General features: G+C 49.7%; 1 protein-coding gene across 7 annotated transcripts in view; it reads right to left on the reverse strand.

Annotated features, from left to right (window-relative positions):
* PLCE1 (phospholipase C epsilon 1) overlaps positions 1-22,737 on the reverse strand; it is a 1,649,974-nt gene that overhangs the window by 169,658 nt on the left and 1,457,579 nt on the right. For all 7 annotated transcript variants that reach the window (XM_086922473.1, XM_086922472.1, XM_086922474.1 and 4 more), the window contains one exon: positions 18,764-19,025. In XM_086922473.1, coding sequence (XP_086778599.1) covers positions 18,764-19,025 — 262 coding nt within the window. The remainder of the gene's footprint in view (positions 1-18,763; positions 19,026-22,737) is intronic.

Genomic DNA, 22,737 nt, shown 5'->3' on the forward strand with positions numbered 1-22,737 from the left:
CAGGTTCTTTACACTATGGCAGAGAAACTGAAACTGCTCCTGATTAAATTCCCCGAGAACATGAGCCAGCGAACAACACTAAATGCCGTCCTCCCTAACCTTGGTTCACTAAGGATTGTCGTCAAGCAAAGCTCCAATTGCTTGCAGCTATACGTACAAATAAGAAACAGAAGGGCAAAGTATAAGAAACTATTAGCACAATCAAAAAAAGGATTGAGGCAAATGCATCTGGAATTACTTTATTGATGCAGCTAAAAACAAGGACCATGCTGGCTTTTGGAGAAAATTAGCCCAGGGAAATAAAATCAGAAACTCCAGCCTAGTTCTTTAGTTGGATCCGGGGACCTGGAGCAGACACTTCTCAGCATAATTCTCTAATAAAGTTTATCCAATAATAACTAACCATCATACTAAGGGAATAAGCTCCATGGAAACTGATTCGCATGGATTAAATGGTATCCTTACTTCAATCTAGACGACACAGAGGCAGTAATAGAAGCTGTCAAGCCAGGGAAAGCTCCACGCCCTGATAGGATTCCAGGCGATCTTCTAAGTCAAAATAAAACAGTTTGGGTACCTTATGTAAATCTGCTCTGTAACGCTTTGGTTGCAGGAAGACCAATACCCGAATCATGGAAAGGGGCTGAAATAATCCCCATTTTCAGGAAGGGCTATAATCAAGACCCTGCCAATTATAGGCCAATAAGTCTAATGGATACCTTACAAAAGATCTATGCAAAAACAGATTTTATATAAGCTTAATAACTGGTTGGAGGAAAACAATATCCTGTCTCAGTACCAAGCCGGGTTTAGAGTAAGAACAAGCACAATAGATCAGGTTTTTAGACTATTGTGCATAGCTTGGAAGTATACTAAGTTAACACCATGGCTGCTAAGGCTTTTCCCCCCCTGTGCTGATTTATTGAGTTTCCCATTGTTCATGACGAGCTCAGCTCGTCATGAGTGTACGAGAGGTGTACCTCATGACGAGCTGAGCTCGTCATGAGCGTCGAAGGTGTTAAAGGGAGGACATCTACATAGCTTTTATAGATCTCAAGGCTGCCTTTGATCTCATCCCTAGGAATTCCCTGTAGAACTCTTTAAAAATTCAGGGTGTGTGGGGGGCGTGGCCAACATGGCGGCGGAGTAGGACGTGCTTCCATGTCCCTCCGGCGCCGCCTGACATTTAGCAGTGCATATTGCCCTATCTGGTGCCCATCCATGCTAAAAGCTGTGTGCTCCTGCACCCTCTCACTGTCCTGATTTCAGCAGTGCCCCTATTTTCGAGCTGAGTGGGGATGCCTCGCCGATTTGGGCGGTGCGACCCTGTCATTGCCAAGCCCGGCGAACCTCGTGGCAGGAAGAGCGGAGGCCTGTGCACCGCGGTGTGGTGTCTCGGCTGCTAGGGGTAGCCGATCCCTTGGAGCTGGTGCTGGGCTTGGAGTCATGATTGGGGCGGCGGAGGAGATGGGCAGCCGCTGTCGAGCTCGGGGCTGCGCCGGTCCACGTACGGTGCTGAGGCCTGCCTGGGAGAGGCTGGTGCGCTCAGGAGCTACTCGGGCGCCCGTTGAGGCGGCGGCTGTCGAGACCCCCGTTGGGCGAGTGTGTGGTCCCGTGCCGCGGCGGCCTGGGCGGATGTTTCCTGGTCCCGGCGGATGGCATCGGAGAGAGGTGAGGAGTAGAGGGGCAGCTGCCTTGAGGCCCGGAACTCGGTCCGCGAGCTGCCGGACGGTGTGAGGGCCACGCGGGTGGGGTTTGCGGTGGGCCCCGACTCTGGTGACGTGTGTGGTCCCCACCCCGATCCCGGCTGTTCTTTGGGCTGAGTTGCGGTGGACTTTGCGGGCTGGCTGGGGCCCGATGATCTCGGAACCCCGCAGCGCCTCGTATCGGCCCGTACATTGGCGGGCGGCACGTCAGTGGCCCCTTCTCTCCCGCTTGCTGGAGTGCTTCCTGGGGCTAGGGGGTGCGCTCAGGATCCCTGCTTCGGGCACGGTGCTCTCGGGGCGGGTGTGGGGCTTCCTATCTGCCCGTATATCGGCGGGCGGCGCTTTCTGCAGTAGCCTTCCCCCACTTGCTGGGGAGCCCACTGAGGTCGGGGTCTAAGATGGTGCACTGCTGGTGATTTGGGCACGGTGGAGAGTGGAGAGTGAAGAGCAGGCCCCAGAGGTGCCCGTGAGGAGGCCCGTGGACGGAGAGGAGGAGAGATCAGGGGCTTGGCGGCCGCCTGATTGAGTTGCAACCTCTGTGGGGCACGTGGGACCTCGGACCGGCCTGAGACCTTGCGTGAAGAGACCCGCCGCCCCTGCTTGCCTGCCTGCTGTGGGGTGTTGTCCGTGTGTGCCCTGGGTACGGGGTTGACACTGCCACCTGGGCAGAGGAGACATAAGCAGAAGGCGGCCTGCACTGGCCCCTGCACCGGGCGGACTGGTACGGTTGGTGGTCCTGGGGCGTCCTGGTGCGGTTCTGCAGCGTCGCTGCTGAGGCGAGGAGATTGCTGGACGGAGGAGGGCGCACCATCGGCCTGTGTGTCGGTGGGCGGCGTTTCCAAGGTGTGGCCCGGGCCTGGGCTGCCCGGTGAGGTGTGGGTGTTGCTGAAGCCTGTTTGCGCCCCGCCGGGTCCTCTGCGGCGCCAAGATGTCGGCTACCAGGGGTAAAAGGGATAAACCCCTGAAAGACATGAAAGCGGTGAGTCTGACTGCCTCGCAGTCAGATGCCCAGTCCTCGCAGCCTGAGGATGTTGATGCGCCGGCGACTAAGGCCTTTATGCTGGAGCTCTTTGCAGCCATTAAGGAAGACATTCTGGAACTCCATTCCCAACTCTTCTCTGACGTGCGGGAAATGTGGCGAGATGTAGACGCCATTGGGGAGCGAGTGGCGACCTTGGAGGAGCATGTTCTGGGCACTGCCGATGAGGTTCACCAGTCCCAGCTGGACGTTCTCCGCCTTACGGAACAAAACCTGGATCTGCAGGCACACACCCAGGACCTGGAAAACCGCTCACGGAGAAACAATATCAGAATTCGTGCGGTCCCGTGGAAAAGGGAAGGGGACAGTTTGCGGGAGTACGTGGGGGCGTTGTTTGGACAAATTCTTAAGGAGGGGGATGAGCTGGACATTCAGCTGGATCGTGTACACCGCGTTGGCCTGCCGAGAGGTGCCAAAGCTCCTCCGCCGGACATCCTGGTATGTGTGCATGACTTTCAGATTAAGAACGGATTCTTTGTAGAGCGCGAGACCTCAACCCAGTGCAGTTTCGTGGGCATCAACCCGCTCTCTATCCAGACTTCGCGACCTCCGGTCTTGTCAAACGCCGAAGCTTCAAGCCTATCACAACCTATTTGCGTGAACAGGGCAACCCCTACTCGTGGGGGCACCCGTTTCGCATAATCTTTAAGTTCAAGGGCAAACTTTTGCAGATCCGCTCGCTGGAGGCAGCTTATGAGGCGCTAGGATTGGATAGGTCTGCTACCCAGGTCGAGTCCGCTGAGTCACCTTGGCGGCGGCACAGACGCTCCACTGAATAGCAGAGAGTTGGAAGATTGCCTCCACCGGTGAAGCCTGACCTCTCTGCAAACCTTTTAGAGAGGGAGGCGGCTGTCTCCTCGGTGGCGCTGATGACTGACAATCAGAGTGTCCCTTGAGGGCTGCTTACCTGGCACAGGTTGAATTCTTCTGCGGCGCCGGAGGCAGAACATGGGGCGGTGAGACTGCGTCTTTTGATCTTCGCTTCATCCATGTTGAGTGGAGGTGCCCTGTATCAGGGTTGGGTAAGGTTCTAGGATGGAGCCATGTTTTCCCTAACGATTGATTCTTCAGACGGACTTTGGTCACCTCAGAAGACTTTTGATATTTTTCTTCTTTTATGTGGTTCAGTATTTTTGTGGGGGTGTTGGGGGTTGGTTTTGGGACTGGGGTGGTTCATGGGGCTCCGCATCAGTTCTCCGGGTAGCTAGGCGTAGGCCGGGACCGCTGACCGCTTCCTGCGCTTCAATCAGCGCTCCTGCCCTAGGATCTTGTGCTGGCACTTCCCTCCCTTTTAGGGGTTATGGGTAGAGATCTGAAAATTGTAAGCCTGAATGTTAGAGGCCTAAATAATCCTGTCAAGCGCGCAGCCATCCTTTCCTTATTGGAGAATGCAGACGGCGATGTGTGGCTGTTGCAGGAGACTCATCTGCTTTCTAGCGATAGTAGGAGGATGAAGGACAGGCGGTTTCCTGTGCAAATATGGTCCCCCGGGTCCAGCGAAGAAACATGGGGTAGCAATTCTCTTTAGTGCGCGGGCGCATTGCAAGATCCTATCCCAAGTGGTTGACATCAGAGGGCGGTTTGTGGCTGTCCGGGTGCAATGGGGGGGACACACTTGACAGTGGGGTCACTGTATGTGCCAAACGAACGCCAAGAGCCCTTTCTGAAAGCGGCTCTCCCCGAGGTGCTTTCTTCCCCAGACGCCTTTGTGCTGGTGGGGGGGATCTGAATATAGTAATAGACTCGGGCTGGATAGATCTGAGTTGCGATCACAACAGGCGGGGGCCCAGTGGCAGGGGGAGGCAATGGCTGCTAGAAGGTAGGCTGCATGATGTGTGGCGTGCCCAACATCCCCTTGAGCGAGATTACACTTATTACTCCTCGGCCCATAAAACTTATGCACGTTTAGATAATTTCTTGGCCATGTCCTCTCTTTTGCCTCATTTGTCCGCAGGAACTATCACCCCGCGCTACCTCTCGGACCATGCGCTTATTTCAGTCCTGCTTACCTGTCGTGGGCAACGGCCGCCGTCGTCTGGCTGGCGTCTCCGAGATTCTCTCCTTTATTCGGAGTCAGTAGTCACTCGAATCAGAGATACTATCACCCAGTATTTCGCTAACAATGATCAGGATGGCATGTCCTTAGCGTCGGTATGGGAGGCCCTCAAGCTGGTGGTTTGGGGGGAGTTTATTGCACTGTCTGCGACATATGCACGGGTGCATAGGGAGAAGCGTGCGGAGTTAGAGAAGGAGGTGGGAGACCTGGAAGCGATACATAAGAGGACAGGGGCCCCAAGCGTATGGAGGGAATTGGAGACGAAGAGACGCATGCTAAAGCACCTTGACCTAGATAGAGCGCTTGCGACACAAATTCTACCTTAGTGGGGACAAGGGGGGACGGATGTTGGTGCAGAGGTTGAGAGCGGGAGCGCAGCAGTCGGCCATTCAATCCATTAGGGACTCTCAAGCAGTGGGACATACCACTGATTCCCTCATTGTAGAATCCTTTCGGCAGTTCAATCAGGACTTATATCAGGGGGAGGCATCGGACTCCAAGCGGGTGGCAGCTTACTTGGCATCTTGCAGCGTTACGCCTCTTCTTAGGGCTTCGGCGGATGCTCTGGATGCCGCAATACGTATTGAGGTCATATCTGCGATTGAGCGCCTGAAACTGGCCAAGTCCCCGGGGCCAGATAACTTCTCTGCCATCTTTCATAAAACTTATTGTGTGGAGCTGGCTTCCTTTTTAACACGCCTTTTCAATTCCTTTTTGGAGGTAGGGGAGGTGACCCCTTCCATGTCGGAGGCTACCATCACAGTTATTCCCAAGCCCGGGAAGGATCCTACGGAATGTGGATCGTATCGCCCGATCTTGCTCCTTAACATTGACGACATTGACGCCAAGCTCTTTGCCAGTATCTTGGCGGCACGACTTAACCCATTGATGGACGGCATCATAGACCCTGACCAGGCGGGCTTTATTCCAACGCGGCAGGGTGGGGGATAACACTAAAAGATTACTGCAACTCAGGGATATGGTTCACCGCTCTCGCGCGCACGCCTTTTTCCTATCCATAGACGCAGAGAAGGCCTTCGACCGCGTAGACTGGAAATATTTGTTTGTTGCGGTATCGAAGACCTTCGGTCTGGGGGATAACTTTGTGCGATGGGTCGGCTGCCTGTATGCAGCTTCGAAGGCAGCGGTGCGGGTGAATGGGTGCAGTTCTGCCCTCTTTCTTATCACCGGAGGGACACGGCAGGGGTGCCCCTTATCCCCGTTGCTTTTTGCGCTTTATATGAAGCCTTTTGCCCAGCGGGTTTGGTCCAATGGGGGTATATCAGGGATCCGGTTTGGCGCAGTCACACACAAAATTAGCTTATATGCTGATGATGTGATCCTCTCGCTCACGCAGCCCCACTCTTCATTGCGGCATCGGTCGGCAGAACTTCTCGAATTTGGCAAAGTGGCGGGGTTTAAAGTTAATTTCTCCAAATCGCAGATACAGTTTCAGTTTTTTTCAGTTTCAGTAAGTCTTTATTTCGAAATAAAATTCATAAAAGACAATATACAATTCATGAAATATTAATAAGACATCATGTCGGTAGAACATTTAAAAGGTTATTAAACAATTGATAAAGACTTTACAATAAAATGCCTTTGGACATTATCTATTATAAATCAGCATCAATATATAAAACCATCATAAAATGTTCAAATTCCTGGTACGAATTATCCATGCCCAACCTAGGAACTTGGCCACACCGACCACAATAAACTCTGACAGGTTAGTACGAAAAAGCCTCAGGGCTTCAAGGTACCCCTTGCTATCCAGTCTACAACATAAGGGTTTAATCCATTTTAGGCGTGGGGCACAATAGGCTGGGCAGGCAAAAAAAAAGTGACCAATGCTCTCTAGATGACCCGGACACCAAGGGCAGCAATTATTTGAATTCACATTCCACTTAGCAGTAAAAGAGTTGATAGGGAGCGTCCCGACACGGAATTGATGATATAATTTCCGGTCGAGGGTTTTACAAATCATGCCCCAATATGGCTCAAGGGAAGGTGTCAGTTTATAAGACAGAAAAAGACCTGCTAAATTAGTAACTTCCGATTGGATGACTGTAGTTAATTTAACAGATGCCCAAAACTGGTCTTTAAAATCTTGTTTGGAGGGAAAGATGGAACCCCCCGGATTCATCCAGAGCGGATGAAGACCCATTTCAAGCAAAACCTTTTTCACTTCCCTAAGCCATGGGATTCTAGAAGCTCCCCACAAAGATTTAACCTCGTCTAATTCTTTGGCAAAAAGGCTAAGCTCCGGAGTCGTCCAGATCCGTCGCCATAATGCCACCAAGCGGAACCGGGCCATCTCATTTAAAGTATCCGTTCCTGCTGCTGAGGTGCAGGATCTGCAGCAGGATTTTGCCTATCAGTGGATACATTCCGATATTCCATACCTGGGAATCCGTCTCACCCCATCTACAGCAACAACGGCTTCTCTTAATTACAAGCTGTTGGTGGACCAGACGGCCAAATCACTGTCAGATTGGTCCCGTCTTAATTTGGCTTGGTACGGTAGGCTGGCGGCAGTCAAAAGGATGATGCTCTCTCGTATCCTGTACCTTTTTCAAATGCTCCCATTGAGCCCTCTACTGGGTGCCCTCCAGAAGTTACAGGGGCTCATTAATACGTTTTTATGGAGCAATAAAAGGCCACGGCTCGCCTTATCACTTGTCATGGCTCCTAAGTCCAGTGGTGGGATGGGTTTCCCCTTACTGATGGCGTATTTTCAGGCGGCAGGCCTGCGGTTTGTCCTTGAGTGGAACAGGTCCTGGTCCAGCAAGCATTGGAAATTCATGGATCAGACGGTAGCGGGTGTAATATTTGGAGTGAGTTGTGGCTTCCCCGTAAGCACAGAGTTTGGGGTCTTTACTCCTCCCCGGTGACGTCACCGAAGCTGAAGGCTTGGGACCAGCAGGCACAGCGCAGGGGTTGGAATACTTTCCCGTCCCCTAAGACACCCATTGTGGATAATCCGGATTTCCTTCCGGGTTGTGCGTCCCCGATTTTCCAACGCTGGAGGGAAGAGGGTTGTAAGAGGGTGGGCTCCCTCTTTGACCTTGATGGCCTAATTGCGTTTCCCCAGCTTTGTCGAGACTATTTTTCTTTCTCGGAGGCCGATTGCTTTTCCTTATTCGCAAGTGGCGCACTGGGTTACTCAGCCTCCAAACATTGCGTCTATGTCCCGTCCTAAGACTGCTTTTGAAAAATGGATAGTCTGCAAGAAGGATGACCGCAAGCTTATATCTGACTTGTATGCTATGACTATGGCGCGTCCTAAAGCTCTACGTACGAAAGCGCAGGTTTGCTGGGAGAAGGAGCTTGACAACCTTGGAAACGGAAACCCAATGAATTTAAATTTGGTGATAAATTAAGAAAAGAGCAGTTCAAAACATGGGGGACAAAATACTCTAGTTTAAGGAATCTGCTAAAATAGGGTGTATCAGTAAGATTACGGAATACTCTTTAGATAACAAGATATAGAGTATCCAATTAAAAAATAGGGGCTAATTTTTGAAACATTATGTAAATAGTGTAATCAATTTCTTCCTTTCTCAATCTCTAATTTTGTTTTGAGATTTATGTATATTGTGTGTTAAGTTTGTATAGATTGCTCTTTTAGATTTAAGAACCCAAAAGAATTGTTTTGTTTGAAAAAGAAATGTGGAAAGTAAAAGAAAATATGTATACAAAAAAAGATTTGATTGAATAAAACACATGACACAAAGAATATATACAATCTTTGGATTGGTTTCTTTAGGTTACAGGATGTAAATGAAATATATAACTGAGTTGATTTATTTCTGAAAAATTATGTAATGTCAGATGGGTAATTGATAGACCCATTTGTAAGTAGTATTTATACATATTGGTTCCATAGCATCAGTTTTTTGTTAATGAGGGAGAAGGAGCTGGGGCACCCGCTGTCGCGTATGGAGTGGGAGCAGGTTTTCTATTGTGCGCACCACACCACTGCCAACGTAGCAGGCACTGAGTCCGCCTACAAGGTGGTTGCTTATTGGTATTATACCCCAGCTCGTATCAAGGCTTGGGATGGGACGAACTGGGGCCTCTGTTGAAGGGGGTGTGATTACCCAGGCACCTTGACGCACCTTCTATGGCACTGTCCGAAGGTAGAGCGGTATTGGAAGGTGATCCTTGATGATTTGGACAATGCCTTTCAGATCACAATCCCTAGAGCACCTGAGCATGCGCTATTAGGGCTTCCACATATCAAATCGTTTCCTTAGCGCTCGCTGAGGGGTACACAAATCACTCTAGCCTTGCTGGCAGCGCACCTAGTCATTCTGGCGCAGTGGTGTTCCCCAGACTCACCTGACCCGAGGGACTGGATTCGGAGACTACGGCATCTTATAGCTATGGAGTGGCTGAGTATGTATGGAAAGGGGGTGGAATACGCGGAACTATGGGGCCCATTCCTGCATCTTCTATCTAGGGACTTGAGGGAGGTCACTTGCCCGAAGTACTTACAGATTCTTCAACTTATTCCTCTGGAGCCTTGGGGACCTGCTAAGGTGGTCTGAGCGGTGCTGAGGGGGGCCTAGGGGCTGTAGAGAGTATGAGAAGGATGGTGAGACTGATGCAGAGGTGGGAGGTGGGTGGCGGAGGTTTGGGGGGTAGGGGGAAAGGGGTTTCCTTTGTCTTTGTTTGTTCTTTTTCTTGTTCTCAAAAAGCGGTAGCTTTGTATCTGCACTGGTTGCTTATCACGGCAACGAATGGTCACAGCTTTCTTCAAACTTTCCGACTATATCATCAATGATCTTACATTTTACCCAAGTCTAAAACCAAATTGATATGGTCCAAGTAAGCCATAATTCTGAATGAGGTTTTTCAGTTGTGATGGTACAATTTTTCAATAATTTTTGTCAAAAAGGGAGTTCTGAGATAGGTCAGTAATTTTTATTAAAATTTGGGCCCAAGTCGTTTTTTTTGGGAGGGGGGGGGCTTGGGGGGTAGGGTCTTTCAATATGATCCATCCATGGGGTGTGCACTCCGTTAACTATGTATGTCTCTTTCTGTGGATTGCAGACTTATGTCCCCTCGTTCAGTTGATATGGGGATGATGGGGCGACAGGCACTCTGCGTGTTTAACAGGTGGGTGGTTGGGGGCCCACTTAGCAGGGAGGGGGTTACAGGCTGGGGAGGGGGGACTGGTTTGAGGGGAAGTTTATATTTGGCTCATGGTGACTCAAATTCAACTGTTTGGTCGTTAAATTTTGAAAGTGTGCAGTGGAACGCAAAGGATCCGAGAAAACGTAGGCCCCTGTACATGAATGGGTGAACAGGCACAAATACAAATATGGACGTGGGAATATTAATGGATTGGGCAACAAAATAAAGCGGACACTACTAGTGCTGCAGCACATGAAATGCCACTCCCCTGACGTAGTGCTCCTACAGGAGACACATCTACGTGGTAACAGATGCAGGGCCCTAGATCGTTTCGGCTAAAAGATGGTGGCCCACTCAGGTTCACGTCTGGGTTTAGGAGAGTGGGGATTCTAGTCCGTAATACGCTGCCGATTCTAACAGCAGGCCCATGGATGGAAGACTCTGGGTGTATGGCGGCCGTGACGGCCAGATGGGAGGGGCGAACGATAGTTTTTAGCTCATGCTACATCCCACCTGGCCTGCATGCCCCGATGTATACAAAACTGAGAACCCACTTGGTGGACCTTCCCTGGGGGATTCTGGTACTGGGGGAGAGATCAATGCGGTCATGCGGTCATGGATGTCGGCTTAGATCGCTCAGGTGAGAGAGACAGGGCCACAGGGGGGAAATGGGCCTACGGGGCTTTACTACACCAATGGGTCTTAGCGACATATGACGCACATATCACCCCTCCCTAAGGCACTACACTTTCTACTCAGCTAGACATGGGTCCTTCTCCAGGATAGACCACCTCTTTACGCGGGAGGACCACCTGGGTGACTTCGCAGACCCCTGCATTATGGCCCGGGGAATCTCTGACCATTCCCCAGTTGGTGTCACCCTCAAAGGGGCGATAACTGCCAGGGCGGCCTTCCCTAGGACAGATCCATGGCGCCTCAAAGATGACTCCATAACAGACAAGTTAAGAAAGGGCTCCCAACTATATTTAGTTGAGAACCAGGGCTCGGTTGATTCCCAGCTAATCCTGTGGGAAGCTTATAAAACGGTCTTGAGAGGCTAGGCCCAAGCGCTGATTGGCGCCCAAAAAAAGGAGGAATCGCTACAGATAAAACAGTTGGAAAGGGAAATTGAATCTCTGGAGCAGGGGGCCAGCGAGACGCCCTCGTTGGATCACTGCCATGAACTTGCCCTCAATCAAAAGGAACTTTGCTCGCTGGCAGAGGGCGAGGCGCGTGCCTACTCCCTTGTCACGCAACATCGGATATACGACGCGGGGGACAAATGCATGAAACTACTGGCATGGCTCGAACGCAGAGGTAGGGAGCAATCCTGGGTGACCGAGGTAAGGGATGAGTCGGTGTCCTTGACATCCACCGGTACGGATATGGCCGAGGCCTTTCCATCATATTATGAGAGGGTTTACACCCCGGTATGCACCAGGACGGAGCTGGATTGTGAGGAGTTCCTACAGAACTTTGCGTTGCCCACATTGCCCCAGGAGCAAACCAACCGCCTACAGGCTGAACTCACAGGGTTGGAACTGGGCGAAGCCCTCAACTCCCTCTAGGCCGGGAAAGCGCAGGGGCCCAATGGGGTCCCAGTGGAAATATATAAGAGGCAGGCTAACGGTGTAATTGACCCTCTAAGACAGAGGTTCCTCGAAGCAGGAAAAGTGGGGTCATTCACAAGGCTGGGAAACCGGCTGACCGAAGCTAGTCTTATCGGCCCATCTCGCTCCTCAACGTGGAGGCCAAGGTCTTGGCTAAGGCCTTCGCGACGAGACTGCTCTCTGTTCTACTAGACTTGATACACATTGACCAGTCAGGTTTCATGCCTCACAGGAGCACTCAACACAATCTACAACTGCTCTACGGGGTCCTGTATATGACGGAAGACGTGGGCAGCACCCAAACAGCATTGATGGCGCTGGACGCCTCAATGACCTTCGACAGCATCGAATGGCAGTACTTATTTATGGTTCTTCAGCGACTGGTCTTCGGTTTGGTTTTTTGTAGCTGGGTGCGCCTGTTGAATGAACAGCCGGTAGCGAGGGTGAGAGTTAATGGAGCGATGTCTCAAGCATTTCCCCTGCGAAGGGTCTCCAGGCAGGGGGTCCCCTGTCCCCTCTCCTCTTGTCCCTGGCCCTCGAACCGCTGGCTCACTGGATTCGGAGGGACAGGTCTTTCTGGGGCCTGTCACTCACTGATGAATGGGACGAGCGTATATCCCTATATGCTGATGACATTGTCCTCTACAAGACCAGACCCTACCACTCAATGGCACAGGCGCTTCACCTCTTCGAACTGTTTGGTAGCTACTCCGGCTACAGATTAACTGACCCAAATCTTTGATTTACCCCCTCTCGGGCCCTCCCCCGTGGATTCCGACGAGGTGACCTGCCTCGATAGTCATAGATGGATTCACATATCTGGGGGTGTGCGTCACCAAAGACAGGGTGGAGTTCTTCACCAAAAATCTTGAGCCCCACCTGGCGCAACTAGCATCGGACGTTACCCACTGGAGGTCCTTGCCTCTCTCCCTGATGGGGCGTGCCGTGCTATTTAAGATGCTGGCATTGCCGCGACTCCTATATATCCTACAAAACACACCATACCCGGTCCCCGGAGGGGTGTTCAGGAGCATATACCAGGCTTTGCCGACACTGCTCAGGGAGGGTGGGAACCAGAGGATAGCGTTGCGAAAGCTCACAAGGCGGTGTTTGACGGGGCTGGCCCTCCCGGACGTCCAACCGTATTATTGGGCATCCTAGATTCAGGTGGTTAACGATTGGGTATATGCGGCAGGGTCGGAACCAACTTACAGGGTGGATAGGTATGTCATGCGAGGAGGCAACTGCGAGCCGCATCTGTACTCACGAAAACAGTGCAGGGAACTACCTTCGCACACAGGGGTCGTGCTTCAGTGCTTGAGGGAGGCCAATACATTTCTGGGGTGGGCAGGCACCCTAATGGGTAGGACCCCACTCTAGCTCGGAGACCAGCTAAAGGAGGTGACAAGACTAACAGGCTTCAAGGGATGGAAATGAAGTGCTACTAGTTCCTTTGACTATCTCAAAAAAGAGTACCAACTACACAACTCCCAACACTATCACTATCTGCGCCTTACACACGTCCTCCGCTCTCACATACACACAGACACTTCGATCCCGGAATATTCTCCTATAGAAGACATGCTCCTCCTCGACCCTATTCTACAAAAACCCACGTCCACTATCTACCGCAAGCTCATAAATAATATGCCTGACCCTTTAGTGTCCCTGCGGGAGAGGTGGGAGGGGGATGTCGGAGGCCTGGAAGACGAGGATTGGCAGGATGCCCTGCAAAGCCCCCGCGAAATTGCAATCCAGACTAGGTTCCGTCTTGTGCAATTAAAAATCTTGCATCGAGTGTACTACCCGCGAACCCATCTGATCTCATGGGGCAGGAGCCTGCCCCCCCTGTGTGTGAGGGGATGTTGATTTGAGTTGAGTAGACATTTGTAAAGCACATGGCTACTGTTAGAAGGTGGTTCTGACACTAGGGGGCTGCCCGGATTTTTTGCTTTTTGAGCAACTAAGTGTTGAGCTTTTCCTGTGGGGGAGCCTCATAATATGTGACTCACCCACAGTGAACTCATAATGAAGGAGACTGCATAGAGATTTTACTGGTTTCCCCCTGGCTTGACTAGGCCGCTGCGCAGCAGCTGGATTATGGGTCACCAGGCTGGTTACATGCAGACACGTGTACATGCGTGCGCACATGTGTAGGGGCTGAGCAGGGGAGATTCCTAGCGTGCGCAGTCCAGGAGTGGGTACAAATTGAATGGTGTGGCAGGACTTATGAAGAATTGGGTGGTGAAATTGAATAGGCTTTATACACTTGAAAGAAACATGCCAGGGAAAGTCAGTGTGTTTTACTGTGTTTTCACTTTATTATTCCCCTATGGGGATGTGGGGCCCATGGCTAAAAAGACTTCCACAAGGAGTACAGATTCCAGACACGCACTAAAGTCCATTGTAGTGGTGGTGAAAATAAGTATTCTGCAGAGTCCAAAGTCATGTTTGTACTGCTTTTGGGTCGTCCAGAAATGTCATATTTCTCTCAGTCCCTGGCTGGGGTCTGGCCCTGGCAGGTTAGATTGATGACCTTTCTTCTCAGAGCGAAGATCTTCCCTTCAAGGAGAAAAGATAGGTGGAGCTACAAGCCAATCCATCAATGCTGTCGCTGGGTGCCAGGCACCAAGCTGACCAAGGTGAAGGCAGCACTGGGGGAAGGGGACCATGTGGCCAGAGACACTGGAGGACACCATTTTGAACAAACCCAGAGGCTGGACAAGAAGGAGGGAGCAGGGGCAGGGAAGTGATGTGTCACTGTTTGTTAGGACACATAGAGACTTCCTGCCAGCCCCCTACTCAACTTTTAAAAAGTACTTGCACAGGGAGAGAAGCTCTCTCTGGGGTGTGGTCTGCTGAGGCGGAAGGTGCTGGAGCCTGGCAATGGGCAGTTGGAAGGAGACCCCCTGACTGTCACCCAGGCCCCTAACAGCACCAGAAGAAGCGCCCAGGACCGGTGCGCAGAAGCAGGGGCCTCAGCGCAGGGAGCCAGTGAAGACCGCTCCCTGCAGAATGCACCCTCTTGGAGACCGGGAGGGCAAAGGAGAGTGCTCCCAGTGGCTGGGGGGCGCCACCAGGAGCAAGAAGACGCGAAAGTGGGGCAGACCGGACCCCTAGGGGCTGAGATATGGCCCCCGGAAGGTAAACGACCTTTGACCCCTAAGAAGACCGACAACGAAGCGTGTGGGGCTCCACCGCCGATCTCAGAGATGCCCCCGGGGTGGGTCACCTGGCCCCCACCGAAGATGGAGGCGGGGGAGCGCCGTCGCCCCCCCCCCCCCACGAGGAGGGAAGTCGGAGAGCGCCGTCGTGCTCCCCATGAAAATGCCCCCACGGGGTGCCAGGAGCCCATCCTGGCCCCCGACGAACATGATGATGGGGCGCGCCGTCGCGCAACCCCATCCAGAGGAGGAGGGGCCCGGGACCCCATCTCCGGGCCCCAACGACAAGGAGAAGGCTGGGGGAGTGCCGCTGCACTCCCCCGAGGTCCCGACGGGACGCGGCCGGCTCCCGTGGCAGCACAGAAGAGTGCTGGCCGAACGGGGAGCCAGCAGGGGCAGCCAGGGGTGGGCTCCCTGGGCTGCCCTCCAAAACAGGCGACGCGTGAGGGTCCCGGGTGGGACCATGACACCCGGAACAACGGAGTCGGCGTCGGGGGCCCGGGTGGGACAGGGTCCCCCCAACAACTGGCAGAGCGGCCGGGGCTGGGCTACCCGAGCCGCATCCTCTTACCTGGGGGTCCGAGTGGGACCGGGCTCCCCACCAAGGCCCAAGACTCGGCCGGAGCACACAGCGCGGCTCTCCCCGAAGCAGCGGGAGAGCCGCTAATCACTTATGCAGCAAAGCCCATAATGCCTTGCAGACCAGGACCAACCTGCAAGGGCAATCAAGCGTTTTCAAGGCTTCTGGTGGCCTAGGAGAGCGGGGTCACCACCACACATGTGCTAAGGTGCTGGGGGAGCTGCTAGAGAAGTGCAGTCTCCCCCCTACATGAAGAGGAAAGTCCTACCCTAAGTGTTTTGGGAATTGGAGAGAATAACCCCTCAAGAGCTCAACATGCATTTTAAACCTTCTGGGCTGGAACTTTTGTTCTTCAGTTGAGAGTGAATTCAAAAGTGCTTCATGGAGTGAAGGGATGAGGGGTGGATGTCAGGAAGAAGGCATCCCCTGGAGGTGAAGAGGTGTAATTGCACCACAAATGCTTTTACTAATGTTATTCCTTATAGAGGGACTGAAGGTTATGTGTAATGTGAAGTACTGGTGCAAGGTGATAGCATAAGCAAAGTGGGGTTATGTATCAGACATTCCTGCTAGGGTGTTTGGCTTTATATGCATAATCCTGTGATCATCTGTGATGCCTTTAGGGGCGGTAATTGCAATTCATCTTTAATGATATCCAAATGTTATGAGTACTGTCATTCTAAAGTGTGCTTAAACATGTATTCTTGCTGCTGCGCATAGGTGAAGACGCCAGACTGTTAGCCCTTAAGATGTAGAGGTGCAAACCTTATGGTCAGTAGGAGATGTTCAGTCAGGGTCATGTGTCACCAAGGCAGATGTACCCCTGTTTAATGCTTGCTGAAGTAATGGGGGGGAGCACTGGGATGGTGCCAGTGAGCAGGGCCCTCGCTCCAGTGTATGTTCAACTAATTGCATTGGGGGCAAGATGATGTGCATACATTGGAGTGGTGGTACTAGACCCCCCCACACACACACACTGCGGGAGGGGTGGAGATGTTATGCAATGTCACAAAGTAATTCCAACAGCTTATGTATATTTGTAAATTGGTGCATAGTATTGAGTAGTGTGTGTGTTTAATAAATGTACTCTTACTATTATAAAGCCAAGTACAGACTGGATAATCAATTATTGAGTGTGTTTTGCGCACCTGCAAATGGCGATTACTAGCCCACACCACCTCCCTTGAGTAAGCCTCAGACTGCTCTGCAACGCTACCCTCTGAGAGTCAGGTGCTCCAATTGGGTGTTTGGTTCCCAGTGAAGGACAAATGTTTGCCTTCGATTGTACGATCAAATGTTGTTCTCCTTCATGCCAATTGAACACTGCTGTATGTTGAATGAGACCTTGAGAAAAGTTAATAAAAAGATTTTTTTTATTTTTTTAAGATTTGGGCACAAGCAAGCTTTTCTTTTTTTATTTTAGGCAATGCGGTTTATAACGGCTGTATTTTTCAATTATTATTTTTCAATTATTGAATGCTCAAGATCTTTGCTGTATTTTATTTCTGTATTTTCAGCGTGAATTTAGGGGCAATATATCTGCATACATGCAAACTTTTCTTATTTACTGAATGCATAAACTGTTTGATAGAAACCAGAGCTGAAATATCTAACTGTGATAGTAGAAGCACTGGGAAGGTTAAAAAAGCTTAGGAGCCTAAGTTGACAGAATTGGCACAGTGATCTTCATATGGGCATGTCTGGGAACAGAGCAGCTACGATTAATGAGGCCTGCAGCTTTGTCATGACCCACGGCTAGGATGGTACTGCATGAGGGACAGTCCAGTAGAGCAGACCAAGGTGCAGAAGCGCTTCCATGAGACTGAGGCCTTCGAGAAGAAGCAACAGGACTACTGTGGATTTCGGGGTTGAGACAGATGGAGAAGGTGACTAGGTGGGGGAGGTGGGGGGGGGGGTACTGCGGACTGGCCATGACAATCCTGAAGAAAAGGCAGGCTTGGAGCAATGAAAGTGTGTGCCCAGGTCCTAGCACCCTCTCAATTGTCCCACAGAGCAACAAGAGCACCTCCCTGACGCATATTTCCATGGCATAGAATAGAAGGGCACATCAGTTCGATGGGCCTTTGACTGACTGCGTGGGCCTTGGGCCAATGTTGTTCCACTGTTGTGCCATCTGCGAGGCGAAATGGGTCTTACACAGAAGTGAGTAACAGGTGGTGATGCTTGCTATCCTGTCCTCCTCCAACATGGTGTCCGGGAGGCTGACGGGGCACTTTGGAGATACAAGACAATGACTTTGCAGCCCTAGCTACACCCTTCCGGTGGCCCTGAACCCCATGGACCTCCTTCAGAGATGAGGGCTGTACAGCTTGACACTGATCTGTTACCTGCCCTTGCCAGGAATTCTGAGGTGAAAGGTACATCTGCCTGGGTTTTTGCCCCAGTAGGAAGGCAAGGAGTTGGTTATGTATTTTAGGCACCGTATTTTAGGTGTACAGGGGTGCATGAGCCAGAGAGGACCGGATTGGTGGGGGAGATCAAGGCAAGGTACATGGATAGAGGACATATGACTATTTATTTACCTTGAATGCTGGTGGTGTTAGATGGCTATGTCAAAAGAAGGAGGGTATGTACTCCTATCTTACGGGACATGGCCCTCAAAGAGCATGTTTACAGCAAAACCATCTCATCACGAAAGAAAATGACTGAAAATACATGGCAACATCTTAGAAGAGGAAAGTAGGTGGTTTAAAAAAATTATAATCGGAACAATGTATTTCCCCCATCCATTTCTATTGATGGAGAGGCAATTACAGACAGGGACCGCCAAAATAAAAAACATTTCTTTTTTATTTTAAATCGGAAGTCTCCCCCTGAACTGGGTATATTGACATGTATGATATGTCGTAACCAACGGGGTGGGGCTCATGGGCGTCCGCGGGGGGGGGGGGGGGGGGGGTGTTAGGGGGGCTGGGGTTAACCCCCCCTCCCCCTGAATGTTTCACTTGCCGTTTTAAAAAAAATCCGGCATCGCGAGCTGCAATGTATTATAATTGTGGGCCCCCCTCCGCCCCCCAAAGAAATTCTTGGCTACGGGTGGCACAAGAGTCGGCCGAGACATCCCAGGCAGCCTTCCCCCAACGACTCGCAGACAGGTGAGAGGGCGCTGACGGAACTCGCCATGGCTATATATACTCTTTAAAACGGTCCCAGGGTCAGCGAGAGGCCACTCGTGCTCCACATGACTACATCCTCTCACTGCGCACATCAGACAATACCGGCGGCGAAGCGTGCTGACCGTATAATCATAACTGCATCACAGATGTTATTGGAGCAGGCACAAAATGCTTTCAAGTAAATCAGATCTAGATAGAACGCAGATAACAGGATTAACAAACATAAGAGCGTTCTATGACGCCGATTCAAAAGCTGTTCGCCAATAGATATGTCCGCAGAAATAATAAATTCAAACAAATCGTGCGGACCATAAAACGACATATTTTACCTCGCTTCAGGGCCCTCAGCGGAATGATTCTCTGAGCAGTGACTGCTGAGCTGTTGTTCTCCACAACAGCAAACCGCAGGAAAACGAGGTCCTCAAAGTACACCCGAAAGAGGAACTGCTCGTTCCACATGGGGTTCAGCGTGTTGCGGTGGATGGGCTTGGTGCGGAAGTGGCAGCTGTCCAGGGGCATTCCCAGGACATCGATTTCAATGCACGGGCTCCCCGTGCTGTTGCTCGGGCACACGTTTTGCCCTGAAACGACCTGAAACAAAAAAACACAGCGAGTAACCAAGAGATATTTTTAAATGCTCATAAATCACCAGAAATCTCTATCCAACTTATTTATACCCCTCACAGGCGATTTTACTGTACTCAGTTTTTTTTATATCAATACATTTTGTGTGGAGCATTAGATATCTACGAGTCGTGTCTTTTCCCTAGAATTTGCATGGATTTTCGCCCCTCAGTAGATTTGCAAAATACCCCAGGACTCGAAGCATATACCAGACAATAAACCAGTAAGTAGATTTCCTGCAGGGGGAAACGCCACCGTTTAACACTGCATTTAAGTTGCTAGCACCTTATCTTTTCTTTTTATTGTCTACATGGATTTTTTTTATTGGGTGGAGAAGCCCCTTCTGCACACCGCCATGAAATAAAGTAGCTTCTTGGGTGTGATTCAAACCCAGTTTCAACAAATACTCTAGCCTTTTCTGGCATTAAACTGTAGGAGCATAAATAGGTTGTTAAAAGTCCCTAACCCATCCCTGAGGAACACCATCATCCACCCAACCCCTAAACGTAGTATTAAACAAATCCACAGCATCAGACTAGGGCAGGAAATAAGCCCGGGCACCAAAATAAAAGTGGTCCTCGTTAGTAACTTATATAGCTAAATGAGCATTAGCAAAGACAAGAGGTCTAGCGCTGGCCACCAGCCTTTCAGCTTCGGCAAGTTTTTTTTTTGTGTGAAAGTTTTATAGAGCGCGAACAAGACCCTTGCGGGTATCAGAGCGCTTTACAGTCAAAGAGTATAGTTAAATCATACATTAAAGATATGCCAGGTTCATAGTGCATAGCAGCAGAAAGCGCAGCAAACAAAAGCAAGTAAAAAGATGTAAAACGGGGGCGGCCTGATGATTCATGGTAATACAATATTGATAAGCATGTCAAATAAAAACATCACTGAGCATACAAAAAGAAAGGAAGTAAGGTGCAAAGTCAGGGTGAACAGACGAAGCATGGTAATGACAGATATAAAGAATAGGTTGACAGGATTGATAACGGGTATGGAAGTCCTTACAGACACCTGGGACTGGGTTTACATGAGTTTTGCCATAAGGATGCCTTTTACTTCCAATTTGAAGGATGAAGTGGAGAGGTTTAGTCTTGTTTCCGGTGGAAGGGCATTCCATATCCTGGGTGCCATACCTGAGAAGGACCGTTTATACGTTTTTTTCTTGTTGAATTTTTGTGGTTTTAGCAAAACGTTTTTGTTGGAGAAGCTGCTGGGCCCTCATCAATACCAAAAAATCCCCCAAAAATGGTTCAAGGCAAAAATATTTTGGGGTTTACAAAAAGCACACATTACCATTTAGTCCCTGGCACGGAAGAAAACTACTGTGTGTGTGGATGTACTCCTCTTGAAAGGGTAGCATGCCATAACTCACAGTGAAGTTAGCCAATGGTTGAATGGGACTAGCTCAGTGACATATGGAGGAGTGGGTGGAAGAGAAATGTGAATGACACAGCAGACTAATGGAGGAAGTCTGGCTGACAACCCCTATAACCCAATATAACTATGTTACAAACATAATTTTAATAAAATAAAAAGGTCTTGGATAACACAAGATTACAAAAACAAATGATCGGCTGTTGGCTGGCAGCATCTTTGCTAATGCTTTTGTCTAATGTTTTTGTGATTCTTTGTTAGAAGTAGTTAAGAAACATTGAAAAGATAGGTAAAAAGAGAGGCTTGTAAAGACAGATAGAGACAGTTGTTTAGATACGTAGACAGCAAAATAGATAGATAAATAGATAGATAGGACAGATAGTCAGTTCATAGACAACCTGAGCAGCCATAATTAGGTAGGATTGGATAGATAGCTAGATAAAAATGGGCAGCATGCTAGATACGCAGGTAGGTTGACAGATGGGTAGATAAGCAGGTTGAAGGGTAGAGAGATGGACGGGCAGGTAGATAACCTGATAGTCAGGTATATAGACAGAAGGACAGATTCATAGCATTGCATGCATAGAAGATTGCAAAGATAGTGAGGGTTGCCAAAACAGCCAGACATATAGGTAAGTAGATAGATACAGACGGACAACCAAGTAGATAGAGAGACAGGTAGAGAAGCAGGTTGATAGATAGACAGACAGGTATCTAGACAGAGATACAGGCAGAGACAATAAGCATTGCATGCATAGAGAAGATTGCAGTGAAGATTGCATAGATGGAGAGGGTTGCTTAGACAGCCAGACAGATAGTTCGAGAGATAAAGATGGATAGACAGGTGGATAAGCAGGTTGATAGGTAATTAAACATGTAGACAGACATGAAGGCAGGTAGGCAGGCAGATAGACAATTAAGTAGCCAGGCAGGTAGGGCTGCATAGCTAGATAGGTAAGAAAATTACAATAAACAGCAGCACCACAATTAGTAATATAAAAGTTACATGTCTATGTAAGCACAATATACAAAAGCACTGAAAGCAATCTAAAAAAGTAATATATGCAAGATATACAGACTAAATTGGTTTACAAATATAAATGCAGTCCTCAATTAAAATACATACAAGCGTGGCATACAGGGGAGCAGTTTAACATGCACATCACTGCATGCATAATAAAAAAGAAATGACAACTTAACCAAGAACAGTTTAAAAGGAACACAATTGTGGTACATTGTGAAATAGCAGCAGTCAGATAAATAATAAAAAGTCACTCCAACAGGAATTTACAGCACCATCAGCAGTAGATGGGAATTGAAATCTGGAATGTGCCCTCTGCTTAACATGAGAGCTGGTAGAAAGCATCATGTGATCTTATCAGACTCCAAACACGAAGGGGATACCAAAGTAATAAAGTAAAGATAAACAATGGCACTGAAGATAGTGACATTGTGTGCATGTATGCTCCTTGTGAAAGAGCAAAATGCAGTCCCTCAAAGTGAAGTTATCCAGTGGTTGAAGTGGGCTGACCCCCCCCCCCCCCCCTGATGTGGCAGTGCGCAGAAGAAAAATGTGAATGACACACCTACAGACCAATGGCTGAAGACAGATGGCTGAATGCCCCTTTAAATAAGTATATTATGAATATATTTAAACAAAACATTGAAAGGTATTGGCTAATGCCAAACCTGACAGGTGACACGCATTTGCAAATTGGGGCCACTTTGAACTTTTATCCTGGACTAAGTTAAAACTGAAGGTCTGTAAATGTTTGCCGATTCTGAATGTGTGAATAAGAGAATCTCAGTAAGTTGCACACCTTGATCACTTTTTTGTTCTGCATCCCTAAATATATGTCAATAAAGCCAACGTGTGTGACTATAGGTGTAGTGTTCATGGTGTGGAGCCGAAAGAACAAAATAGGCAACACCACCTTCTTTCACCCAAACCTTCTGTGGTATCTTCATTTCTATGCCATGCCCTTCCCACTTAGTGATAAGTCTCCTGCTGCTCAGCCAGAGTGACTAGTATAATTAGAATGCTGATGTTTTCCTGGGGAAGTGAAATGTCAGTTGAAGTGCGTGTGCTGAGCAGCAAGGATGCTGTTCCTGGTGAGGCTTTTCGGATACCTTCTTACCATCTTCTATCTGTAACCTGAGACCACTATCTTAAGAATAACACTCATCCTGCTGCACCTCACTATTGGCTACCCAGCATCTTCATTTATTCCGGTTCAGGGATGACCTGACTTGGCAGTTCGGGCTGGACAGTTCTCATGAGGAGCAGGGTCAAGGCAGATTT

This window comes from Lissotriton vulgaris, chromosome 5 (genome assembly GCF_964263255.1).
Source record: "Lissotriton vulgaris chromosome 5, aLisVul1.2, whole genome shotgun sequence".
Lineage (NCBI taxonomy): Eukaryota > Metazoa > Chordata > Amphibia > Caudata > Salamandridae > Lissotriton > Lissotriton vulgaris.